At 38.9% G+C, this 13,052-nt stretch overlaps 1 protein-coding gene across 1 annotated transcript in view; it reads left to right on the top strand.

Moving 5' to 3' along the window:
* tmem167b (transmembrane protein 167B) overlaps nucleotides 1–9,834 on the top strand; it is a 32,764-nt gene extending 22,930 nt beyond the window's left edge. Inside the window, exons 2-3 of the mRNA XM_043716759.2 lie at nucleotides 2,618–2,749; nucleotides 7,549–9,834. Of these exons, the coding sequence (XP_043572694.1) occupies nucleotides 2,618–2,749; nucleotides 7,549–7,631 (215 nt within the window). The 3' untranslated portion in view covers nucleotides 7,632–9,834. The remainder of the gene's footprint in view (nucleotides 1–2,617; nucleotides 2,750–7,548) is intronic.
* The last annotated feature ends 3,218 nt before the right edge of the window (nucleotides 9,835–13,052 follow it).

Genomic DNA, 13,052 nt, shown 5'->3' with positions numbered 1-13,052 from the left:
CTATATGGATAAAAATCTCCTTTGAAGGTCTTCTAAGGAATAATGCTGAAATATAATTTCTGTTGTGCCTTTTGAATGAAAGGAAGTCGATTACTTTCGGAGAGCTCATACAGGTTGTTAGCTGCTGTTTATAAATGCTGCCAGACCTGCTGAGTTTCTCCAGCAATTTCTGTTTTTATAACAGTAATGCTTATTGGGCTGTTGAGTGTATTTTAAAAACAGCCATAAATCTATGTATTCATGATACCTTTTGTCCCGGTGACATGCATTCTGGTTAAAAGAAAGAAACAAGTAAAGGTGTATTCATTTATTCTCCCATTCCACTCACATTAGATTTATTTGGTGCAATCTTGGCTTCTGATTGCATCACTTCACTTAATGTCCCCAGATAATGTCATCTTAGGTAAAAATTTCTTAGTGATGGGAGTCCTAGTGTGGGAGGAAAGAGTAAAGTTTCAAATCCTCCCTGACATTAGGGATTGGGTGTTTCCAGTATCTGAGTAAGGAAATAGAATTGCTCACTTTGAGAGAGGATTATGGTGCTCCCATTGAGGACAAAACTCCTTCAGGATTGCGAGAGTGTATTTGAGTGGATTTCACACAGGGCAAATTCTCTGAAGTGGTTAGAATCTGCAGTGAAGATATCTTGCTGGTTGTTCTATGCACCCCGCTGAGGTATGTGTCTTAGGACTGCTCTAGTGGACCAAGAATTGCAACCTTTGTTTGATTACAATCAATGGTCATTTCACGGGCCAACATGGAATAGACTTCTCAAGCCTTCCCTGCTAACTGACCCTGAAACATGAAGGTTCTCATTTCTTGTTGCCATTGTAACTGTCCTGCTCCCCATTCAAAAGTAGTGAAGAAGGACTACACATCACCCTCCTTTAAAATTTAGGAATGTAACTAGTTAAGGGCTTCAAAACTTGACTCTCTAACAGGAAAATTTGGATAGTTACAGAGTGGAGAGAAGTTTTACCTGCCAGTTTCCATCTGGTCAAGTTCTTCCTAAACCTTTAACTGCTTTTCCATTCTTGGAACTGGAAAGTGTTTTCATCGATATGTGTGTCTCTCTCTCTTTCTTTATCTTTCCTCCTTTCTATCTGTTTCCCTAAACTCTATCTATATTTTAAGCTTTTTCAGCACTTGTTGAGTAACAGGATGTTGATTGGTTTCCGGTTCTAATTCCTCATCTACGTGTTCTGATTGTGGACTGGGTCTCTGGCCTATTATTTAGTGACTGTGTTTTTAAAACAGTCACTAAATATATGTACTAACACCAGTTTTTAACTTATGATATATGGATTAAAAACAGCAAAAAAAAAGCAAACTTCAAAGGCAGCTTCTAGCAGGAATCTCCTATGGAAGTTTTCTGTCTATTCTTTTAAGACCTTAAATTCTAATGCAGTTAATGGAAATTGAGCGCCTTCCTGCTGACATTAATTGTATTTGTCTGTGGGCCAAAGCTCTGGCTTTGTCTTTTTTTCAAAAATGTGATCGGACATGTGTATTGCAGCCATTCAAGGAGGCATCTTCTCAAGGGATGGACAATAAAATGCTGGCCAGCCAGAGAAGTCCACATCCCACAAGTGAATTAAAAAAATTCCTAAAGTCAATTGCAAGCCTCTAGAATTTTCTTTTCCTAGATACTTTTAATTGAATACTTTGAATAACTTGTCTTTGAATCTTAACTTTTATGTATTACAGATACATTTAATTGTAGCTGACAGGAAATGCTTCCTAGAAGTACATAGTATTTTAAATTGACTTTATGCAATGTTATTTACCACAATGAGTGGAATTTTATAGTCATCCTGTAAGCAGGCTGGCTGCTCTGGTGTGGAGATGAGTGGTGATTAAAAACTGGTGGCATGATATTGCCATGACTGCCTACCTGTCTCTGCCAGTACTTTACAGCAGTGGGTGAGATATCAAGCACTACGTTTTGAGTTACTTGGGAATTTCATCTTATTCGTGACCATTGATGGGCTCATTCCACAGGAGGTGTCCATTCTACCTTTCACCAACAGACAAGATTGTGTGGATGGAAGTTCCTCCCTGAGCTGATTGATGGTTTGATGGTCATGAAATTTCCTCACTTGGCCTAGTTGAGAAGGGAGGCTTGTCCCCAACTTATCAGCTGAGGGAGCAGGTTCACCACTTCTGGTCCATGAATCTACAGTACATCTATTGTTCCTGAGGCTAGAGTCCCAAGCCAATAAATAATTTCATTTGTACATTTGGTCATGTAGCCATGTTTTCTTGACATTTCTGTTTCGGCTGCAACTTGAATCAACATCACGACCGGCAGTTATAACCCGACCAATTTAACAGAGAAACAATTTCTCATTTGTGAAAAGTTACCTATTACGTATCAGCAGCATTACAAAAAGAAATGAAGTTATATCCTGTGCGAGTTTTGTATTTTTTAATATTCTTATGAAGAACTAAGTTGCAAGATTGATGCTGGAAAACTGTTGACTTCTATGTGAAACCCCATAATGGAGTAATGTTGAATATATTTACGAGTTTTATATAATCTTAACACTAAAGAATGTATTTTAAATGAATTAAAGAAGACTATTCAGTTTTAACCAAAACCACTTATGTTTTGCAGTATATTCTTTCGATGGGCTCCTGGTCTTTGGCTTGCTTTTTATATGCACCTGTGCATACCTAAAGAAAGTTCCCCGACTAAATAAGTGGCTACTATCTGAAAAGAAAGGGGTATGGGGTGTATTTTACAAAGGTAAATTGATGTGATATTAGATTTAATGAACAAAAACATTAATCTGTTTTAGGATATGATAAAATCAAATAATAAAAAGATCATCTGGATTTTGAATGACTTATTGCTCAAGTTTGTATTGTATATTCTTGAGGGGTAAACTAATTGGTTTTGATTAAAAAGATTTGATTAGTAAGTTAAATATTGTAACTACACTGGATTAAAGCATGCGATTTAATAGATCATGAACTAAAATCATCTTAAAGTCGTAAAATAAATGTAGTTTGATATTCTCTATGTCCAGCAATATTTTTGTGTTTATTTTTATAACTTTAGATCTTCTTGAATAAATATTTATCAGACAATGCAAATAACAGAAAAATGCAAAATACTGTGGATGCTGGAAATCTGAAACAAACAGAATGCTGGAGAAACTCAGTAGTTCTGGCAGCATCTGTGGAAAGAGAAGCAGAGTTAACATTTTGAGTCCAGTATGACAAATTCAGAACTGAAAGGTGTTGGAAAGTAGTTTTTTTTAATATACTTTTTGACAGAGGCAGAGGAGGAGCAAAAGAGCAGATGGTGTGAAGACCCTGTGCAAAGAGAAAGGGATTGTTAAACGTGGTAAAGGAGAAAGATGTGTAAAATAAGTATTAATTAACACATGAAAGGAAGAGAATGGTCTTTTTCTACTACGAGCAAAATCAAGACAAGGGTTGAGGGGGTGTTAGACCACATAAGAAAAATGGAGAACAGACATAATGTGGTTAATTTCTGAAGTTGTAGAAGTCAATATTGAGACCTCGGACTGTAAAATTCCTAAGTGGAAAATGAGGTGGTGTTCCTCAAGTTTGTGTTGTACTTCGTCGGAAGATTGCACGTCAACACTACAGTCAAGAGAGCACACCAATTCCTCTACCTACTTAAGAGGCTAAGGAGATTTGGCATTTCCACAATGAGTCTTGCCATTTTTTATAGATGCACCATAGAAAACATTCTATTCCAGTGCAGCCCAGCCCATTACGAGAACCCAGCCTTCTTTCTATTGGCTCTGTCTATACTTCTCACTGCCTCTGGAAAGTAGCCAACGTAATCAAAGACCTCTCCCACCCTAGCTATACTGTCTTGCACCTTCTTTGGGCAGAAAGTACAAATATTTGAAAACACATACCAACAGATTCAAGAACAGTTTTTTTTTCCCTGCTGTTATAAGACTGATGAACAGGCCTCTCATATATTAGAGTTGATCTTCCTCTGCACCTCTGTAGCTCTAACACAATATTCTGCATTCTGTTCTATTACCTTAATGTACTTATTTAGGGTGTGATTTTCCTTAAAAATTATACGTCTCATTGTATCTTGGTACATGTGACAATAATAAATCAAATCAAATCTAACTTATTTTACCTTTCCCTGTTTCATCATCATTAACAACCACTTTGGCTTTTGTACGGGGCCTCCATTCCAATCTGCCTTTTTGCTTCTCTGTCAAAAGTATAAAAAATCCATTTTTCAACAATCTTTCTGTTCTGGAGAAGACTCATACTGGACTCAAAGCACCAATTCTTTCTCTCTTCACAAGACACTTGACCCTACTCTCAACTAGTATCGTTGTGAGCAGTTCGTAGTGTGTGTGGAGTAATCCACTGTGACTCCTGTTCAGTTCTTCCTGCTACTCTGTGACGAAGGGTTAGACCTCGTGGGATACAGGGAGAACTAGCCATTTGGATACAGAACTGGCTTGAAGGTAGAATACAGAGGGTGGTGGTGGAGGTTGCCTTTCAGACTGGAGGCCTGGGATCCGTTATGGCCACAAGGATAGGTGCTGGGTCCGCTGCTTTTCATTATGATTTGGATGTGGACCTAGGAGGTATAGTTAGTAAGTTTGCGGATGACACCAAAATGGGAGGTGTAGTGGACAGCAAAAGTTATGAGTACAACCAGACCTTGATCCGATGGGCCAATGGGCTGAGGAATGGCAAATGGAGTTCAATTTAGACAAATGTGAGCTGCTGCATTTTGGAAAGACAAATCAGGGCAGGACTTGTACACTTAATGGAAGGTTTTGGGGAGTGTTGCAGTCCAAGGTCTCTTTGTTCAGCAGGTTCATAGTTCCTTGCAAGTGGAGCCGCAGGTAGATAGAATAGTGAAGGCGGCATTTAGTATGCTTTCCTTTATTGGTCAGTGCATTGAGTATAGGAGTTGGGAGGTCATGTTGCAACTGTTGGTTAGGCCACTTTTGAAATGTTGTGTGTAATTCTGGTCTCCCTCCTATCGGAAGGTGAAACTTGAAAGATTCCAGAAAAGATTTACAAGGATATTGCCAGGGTTGGAGGATTGGGCAAGGCTTAATAGGCTTGGGGCTGTTTTCCCTGGAGTGTTGGAGGCTGAGGGGTGACCTTATAGAGGCTTATAAAATTGAGGGGCTTGGATAGGGTAAATAGACAGACAAAGTCTTTTCCCTGGGGTGGGGAGTCCAGAACTAGAGGGCATAGGTTTTGGCTGAGAGGGGAAAAAATTAAAAGGGGCCTAAGGGGCAACTTATCATGCAGAGGGTGGTGCGTGGTGGAGGCTGGTACAATTTGCCACATTTAAAAGGCATCTGAATGGGTAAATGAATAGGAAGGGTTTTGAGGGATATGGGCCACGTGCTGGCAAATGGGACTAGATCAGATTATGATATCTGGTTGGCATGGATTAGTTGGACCAAGGGGTCTGTTTCCATGCTGTACATCTCAACGACTCTATCTAAACTTTTGAGTCATGATTTGGAGATGCCGGTGTTGGACTGGGGTGTACAAAGTTAAAAATCTCACAACACCAGGCTATAGTCCAACAGGTTTAATTGGAAGCACACTAGCTTTCGGAGCGTCGCTCCTTCATCAGGTTATAGTGGAGGGCTCAATCCTAACATACAGAATTTGTAGTAAAATTTTAGTGTGATGTAACTGAAATTATGCATTGAAAAATTGATTCTGTTGAGTCTTTCATCTGTTTGAATACCATGATAGTTTCACTTCTTTCATGTGTAAATCACAAAACCTTTTTTAAAAAGTTGCATTCTCAGGTTAGCTGTTGACAATGGGTGATAGCTAGACAATATGTTGAAGGTGTTAGCCCCCTGTGTTCTCTGTCTATGCCATGATGTTTAGATTGATTCTAATCTAAAACATGAATTCATGCAGTTTTTGATCAAAGTACAATGTAACTCTGCAATTACATATTCACCCCACAAAATGTGTGTGTGTGTGTGTGTAGTGTAATGGTGATCACCTGTAATGTGACATGAACCCAAGGTCCTGGTTGAGGCCCTCCCTATGGGTACCGAACTTAACTGTCAGCTTCTGTTTGGCCACTTTTTGCTGCTGCCTGTCCCGACATTCGACCTCGGACCTTCGGGTGACCATCCTCCAAGGCGGGCTTCGGGACAGGCAGCAGCGAAAAGTGGCCAAACACAGGCTGATAGCTAAGTTCGGTACCCATAGGGAGGGCCTCAACCGGGACCTTGGGTTCATGTCACATTACAGGTGATCACCATTGCACTATATACACACACACACACACACAGACACTCTGACACTCGCTCGTGCTCGTGCTCTCGCTCTCGCGCTCTTGCTCGCTCTCGCGCACGCACTCCTATACACACGGACACACAGACACACACGCTCCCACACTCTCACATGCACCCCCTCACAGACTTAAGACACTCTACACTCACTACACACACATGCATACACTTTCTCATACTCACAATCCCCACCCCAGACAGACACACACATATATATTTTGTGGGGTGAATTTGTACTTGCAGAGTTACATTGTACTTTGCTCAAAAACTGAATGAATTCATATAAAACTCTGATTCTAATCTAAAAAGTGAGATATCAATCTAAACATCATGACAGAGAACACAGGGGGCTAACACCTTCAACATATGGGGTAAAAACAATGACTGCAGATGCTGGAAACCAGATTCTGGATTAGTGGTGCTGGAAGAGCACAGCAGTTCAGGCAGCATCTGAGGACAGGCAAAATCGACGTTTCGGGCAAAAGCCCTTCATCAGGAATAAAGGCAGAGAGCCTGAAGCGTGGAGAGATAAGCTAGAGGAGGGTGGGGGTGGGGAGAGAGTAGCATAGAGTACAATAGGTCAGTGGGGGAGGAGATGAAGGTGATAGGTCAGGGAGGAGAGGGTGGAGTGGATAGGTGGCAAAGGAGCTAGGCAGGTCGGACAAGTCTCTTCCAGCACCACTAATCCAGAACCTTCAACATATTGTCTAGCTATCACCCATTGTTAACAGCTAACCTGAGAATACAACTTTTTAGAAAAAGGTTTTGTGATTTACACATGAAAGAAGTGAAACTATCATGGTATTCAAACAGATGAAAGACTCAACAGACAATCAGTTTTTCAATGTATAATTTCAGTTATATCACACTGTAAAGTTTTTTGCAATAAATTCTGTGTGTTAGGATTGAGCCCTCCACTATCACCTGATGAAGAAGGTGGCGCTCCGAAAGCTAGTGTGCTTCCAATTAAACCTGTTGGACTATAACCTGGTGTTGTGTGTGATTTTTAGCTTTAAACTTTTGAGTGTCTCCATACAGTACAGCAGAGATTAAGAAACTTTGAGGCAAAATTTCTACCAGAATTTCTGCTCCATGCCACATGTTAAATCTTGCATTGTGCTACCTCATTAAAGTTATTTTGAGATGATTCTGAATGTGATATTTGCAATGTATCCTAGTGTATTTTTAAAGAAAACAAAAGTGAGGAAGCATTATTGTACTAATTACTAAATAAAACTATGTTTCTTTACAGCTGCAGTAATAGGAACAAGACTTCATGTACCAGTTGCACTATCTTGCCTTGTCATGGGTGTTTATGTTTTGTTTATTAAATGACAACCATAATCCAAATATGATGAAGAACGTAAGAGGAACAATATTTAGAAAAACATGCAACAAGGATTATGATCAGATAATGTTTCCTTTCTGTACAAGAACTGAACACTATACTGTTTACCCCCTCGTGCTATCCTGGAGGTGCTTGGAAGAAACATTAACTAATGGAAAAGTAAATTGCTGGTATATACATGGTCCGTACTAAATCTGTATCTTTATTCCAAGGTGTGTGCTTACAGCAAATCTTCTTCTGTTTCACTTGAAAACAACATCATGAAAGACTAGTCAGACAATTAGTCAACATCTTTGAGTATTCAGCTTTGAAGGAAGTATTTATGTGGGTCAGTAAGTTTGGAAATATTTTGAATTGGAAACTATAATCCTGAGATAATCATTTAAAATGGGTTTCTTTTTCAATTTCTGAATTTAATCAGATACTAAATTTTCAACTTAAAAACAGGAAATTTTGTCTTGGCATATTTTGTCTAAGATAATGCGATTGTTGTACGTTGATCCAATTGACTATGTTTGCTATGTCTTCCTAAAATGATGTATACTATGATTAAAAATGTAATGCTTTATTCATAATTTAGGGTGTTGTGGTAAAGTTTATAAATAAGATACTTCACCAAAAAAACAGTAGTTATAAACTGGAATCTGTAAAGTGACTTTAGTAATGATGAGGGTGCCCAACCTGCCTTAAAATGTTCTTACTTGTAAGAAGGTGACTGCATTGGTTTTATTGACCCAATGGTTACTGAGATGAAGGTAGTCGATTTGTTGGACATTTCTTTCCTTTTGATATTGAAGTTGCAGTATATTTTCTTGCAAAATGTTATCTGCACTTCAAGGAATTATCATAATTTTGAAAAGTACAATATTAAATAAAAACAACTGTTGCAAGGATAATGTGTTTTAAATTTTAATGCAGTTTTCTTTATCTTTTGAAGAGTGCATCTGGATCTGAGGTTGTGTTCTTTCTATAGCTGTTCAGAGAGGAAGAAATTGAAGTGAGCAATACTGACTGTGGCACCAGTGAAATGTTTTAGTGCAGCATATGCAACACCCTTTGAGCAATTGTAGTCTCGTACATGGATTTGCTAAGATCAGACTTTGGGCAATTGCAGCACTGTTTGTGCCTGTCACAGGATTCTTATTTCCCCAGATGTGAAATTGCTAATGCACTGGATGCTGTGATATATTGAGTTTTTTAAAATTTTATTTTCTCATTTTAGCAACACCCTCAGGGACCCCAACCTACTGAACGTATATATGACCAATTCAGGTGTGAAGATTCTGCAACTGTTCATTACAATAGTTGGAAAGCCATCTAGGATATTTTCCCTTTTGTTTTTCTCACTATGTATTTCTTTTTTTTGGAGACATTCCAGACAACTTTCACAAAGCCAGCAAATTGTCCATTAGATATTTTACCAATTTCAGTGCCAGTAGCCAGACCTGTATATGAATTTTTGCTTTCCCAAACTGGAGTGTATATTTATTTTCACAATGTCCAGATAAATGCGTCAGCTGCAGGTTGAATAGATACATCCAAAATAGTGACAAGAGTATCATGTGCCATAATGTGGTTTCCTTGGCTTTGGACAGCAGAACATTTCAATTGATCTGTGGCTGAGGCTATAAATTTATTTATTCAGCATTGAACAGTTAAATTTATGACTGGACTAACAATAGATTTTCAGTAAATGTAGATTTTTTTTTTTTATTCATCATGAGAATATAGGAAGTAACAAATCTGCTGCTTCTATACTTAAAGGTTAGACTGAATCTGAAACCATATCGTTAAGTAATGCTTCTTTACTCTAGATATAGAAGTTGTTTGCCTGCTCTCACTATGAAGGATTCAAACAAACTGTTGATTTAAAGTAAAACTGCCAGAACTACATGCTACCAAACATTTGATTGAACAAAGGAAATTTAAAATATATTCCTCCAACTGAACAACAACTTGCGATCAAACATACTATATGAAGGCAATTGTTGCTCTTTGATACTATGGGTGCAAAATATCCTCCAACATTATACCCAAGACACAGTTTTTCATAATTCACTTTTAACTGTTGAGTGACTGTTTAATCACAGGGGAGATGGTAGTCCATGCAAAACAAATGTTATAATGCTTACTGAGATCATGAAAATCATAATAAACAAATAAATAAAAGTTTTTTTTTGCTGCTGGCTACATCTTGGCACCTTTTTGTCTTGAACTATTACATACATGTCTGGTGAAAGTGATTTATTGTGGCTGTCTTGCATGTTGGATATGTGTTCTTTAATTCAAAGTTGAGAATGCAGTTTAAACATTGATGTCATTATGGAGATTATGTTTTTGTGTAAGCATGGGTTGCAAAGATGGAAACTTTCTTGATTCAAGGCCTCATTTAAATAATTTGGTGTCTGATGTTGACAAAACTTGATGGTGAAAGTGAGGACTGCAGATGCTGGAGATCAGAGCTGAAAATGTGTTGCTGGAAAAGCGCAACAGGTCAGGCAGCATCCAAGGAGCAGGAGAGTCGACGTTTCGGGCATGAGCCCTTCTTCAGGAAAAACTTGCTGGTAACAATATTGAAAAACCTGTCCTTCAACACATTCCAGTTCAACTACTTACTTCTGCACCTTCTCTGGTACAGCATGCACATTGACAAAAGACAGTACAGTATATTGCAAATTACAAAACCTCACCCATGGCTTCTTGAAATTCCTTTCTGGATTCAGCAATCTTGTCATACTTTTACACTGAGCTGGAATAGTGTTACATAGTGATTTCAAGACCAGGAAATATGGGAAGTTAGTCTGGGAAGTTGCTACTCCCACTGATAAAGATTCCACTTGAAAGTTCTAAATTTGGCACTGTATTCTGACACCAATTGATTATCCTCCATTCTCCTGTTGAAATGAATTTGCACATTCATGCTATAAGCAAAACATTCTTTATCCTCAGTCATTAGTATTTGTCCGTTTCTGTTCCAAGAACAGTTAGATCACACCATGCAATTCGGCTTGGCTCTGTGCCTGAACTGCAATGCGATTTGATAGTGCATGGCAAATGTCTCATTCTTTGAACAACGTGTTAAATTGCTAATGTTGAGAGCTATGCTTGAGATTAAAACTTTCATTTACTTGTAATATCTTCCATTTTCCAAGTTTTATTATACAGTTACTTGATATAAAATGTGGTTTAAAAAATTACTAAGCTGTTGTCTTTGCATTTCAATTTTTGGCTTTGCCAGAATTTCAGCTTTTCATCTTATACCTATTTTGCAGTCACTTTCACAACCTTGTCCTGTCAGTGTAACTGCTTCCTCATGTCATGGCAAATCGTGAGCATCATTTGATGATTGCTGATTAGTATGTAAGATTTAGGTTGATGTATATAGGATGGAAGTTTTGAAATTTTATAGGTAAACGTTTTGGGAGGGTTTTTGCAGGCAGTGTTACCTCTAATAGTATAATGTCACATCCTGTAAAGGATGGTTTTTACTGTTAGTACCCATGGTATAAATGGGCATTGAAGTGTGAGTAGTCTAACTAGCAGATCTCACTGCTCCCTTTTAATGCTACTGAGAGGTTTTTGCTAGTGTGAAGTGATTTTTATTAGCATTAACATTCATAATTATTGACATTAACATTGGTAATTGGATATGTCACGTCTTCACAACTTTATAGCCAAAGCAAGTTGGAACTGAGGGGCCATTTTATTTTTGTTGACAAATATGGTAGCAAAACACAGCATGATCCCCAAACCACCATGTGCGAACCAACCAGGTCTCATTTTATGGCCCTGAGGTTTTGTTTGAGAGGAGAGGAGATCAAAGTTTGTGAGAAGATTTGTAGCTTGGGCGCTCGTTGTGGTTCTGTTCGCCGAGCTGAGAATTTGTGTTGCAGACATTTCGTCCCCTGTCTAGGTGACATCCTCAGTGCTTGAGAGCCTCCTGTGAAGCGCTTCTGTGATGTTTCCCCCAGCATTTATAGTGATTTCACTATAAATGCTGGGGGAAACATCACAGAAGCGCTTCACAGGAGGCTCTCAAGCACTGAGGATGTCACCTAGACAGGGGACGAAATGTCTGCAACACAAATTCTCAGCTCGGCGAACAGAACCACAACAGGAGAGGTTGGAAAATGCGAACATTCATGTAAACCTGGAACATGAGTAGGCCATTTGGCTGTTTGAGCTGCTGTAAACAAAAATTCTGGCTGATCTGTAACCTGAAATCTACACTCCTGCCTATCCCTTAAGACCTTTCATCTATTACCAGGAATCTATCCATCTGTCTTTAAAATATTCAAATACTCCCAATTTTCAGCAAGTGCGTTCAAAGAAGACCCTCTGTGAAAAACAAAAATTGTTTCATCTTTGTTTCAAATGAGTGAATCTTTAATTTTTAAACAATGATCTTTAGTTTGAAATTCTCCCATATGAAGAAACATCCTCTCCGCACCTACTCTGTCAAAACTCTTCCAGGATCTTGGATCTTATATGTTTAATAGCAGTCAGCCAAGTTGGGATGGTTCCCCAATTCTACCACCAGGAAAATTTACCAATGAATGTGCATCAACTGTTTACTCAGTAAAAGTGCACTTCCAATTTCAATAATTAAAGACCTATTGAAAATGATTTTTCTAGGCGCCTCTCATTCCACTAGTTACAACAGCTGCTCTTTGCCCAAAGTCACCCATCACCACAAGTGGAGCTGCATGGTTCTGGCTTCCCTATAACTTCCAATTTAACCATTGGTTGGGTATAGAGGATCAATCACCAGGCTTTGTCTGCTTTCTCCTTTAAAAGATTTTTAAAATGTTCACCCCTTGAATGAGCCTCCTTAAGTTCTCTTGCATTCCAGCTGTTCCTCCTTTTTGGTAGGTCAGCAAAGAATTAAGCTGCTAGTCTTCTGCTTGAGTTGACAGTGTGAAGTGCCGTCCATTATCCTTTCTTGTTCAGCCAAGTGAGGCTGCTCCCGCAGCTGGGTCCATTCTAATCAATCCAGTATAGGTAGATGAACTCCTCAATTACTTTGCTTCCTGCTCGCAGGAGTTGATTCAGGAGTTCCTCAAGGATCTATGCTTTCCAATCTCCTGTTTCAATTTCTATGGTGCCCTTTAGTGATTGGTCAGTTATGTCAGATGGCTGGACAGCTGGTTTGTGATGCAGTGTGATGGCAACAGCATGAGTTCAATTGCTGCACTAGCTTGAGGTTACCATGAAGGACTGTCCTCAACCTGTCCTCTTGCCAGAGCTGTGGCAACTCTCAGGTTAAACTACCGCTAGTCATCTCTCTTATGAGGAGAGCATTCCTATGGCCTGATAAGACTATGGTGATTTCACCTTTCTCTCTTACTATTCAAAACACAACTTCAGATCTCGTATGTACAGCACTACCTTGGCATTACATTTACACT

The sequence above is a fragment of the Chiloscyllium plagiosum genome, unplaced genomic scaffold (genome assembly GCF_037043375.1).
Source record: "Chiloscyllium plagiosum isolate Xiang-an unplaced genomic scaffold, Cpla_swu_hap1 HiC_scaffold_26, whole genome shotgun sequence".
NCBI classification, from domain to species: domain Eukaryota; kingdom Metazoa; phylum Chordata; class Chondrichthyes; order Orectolobiformes; family Hemiscylliidae; genus Chiloscyllium; species Chiloscyllium plagiosum.
The sequence above is the reverse complement of the archived record's forward strand: the minus strand, read 5'-3'. Positions and strand labels throughout refer to the sequence as shown.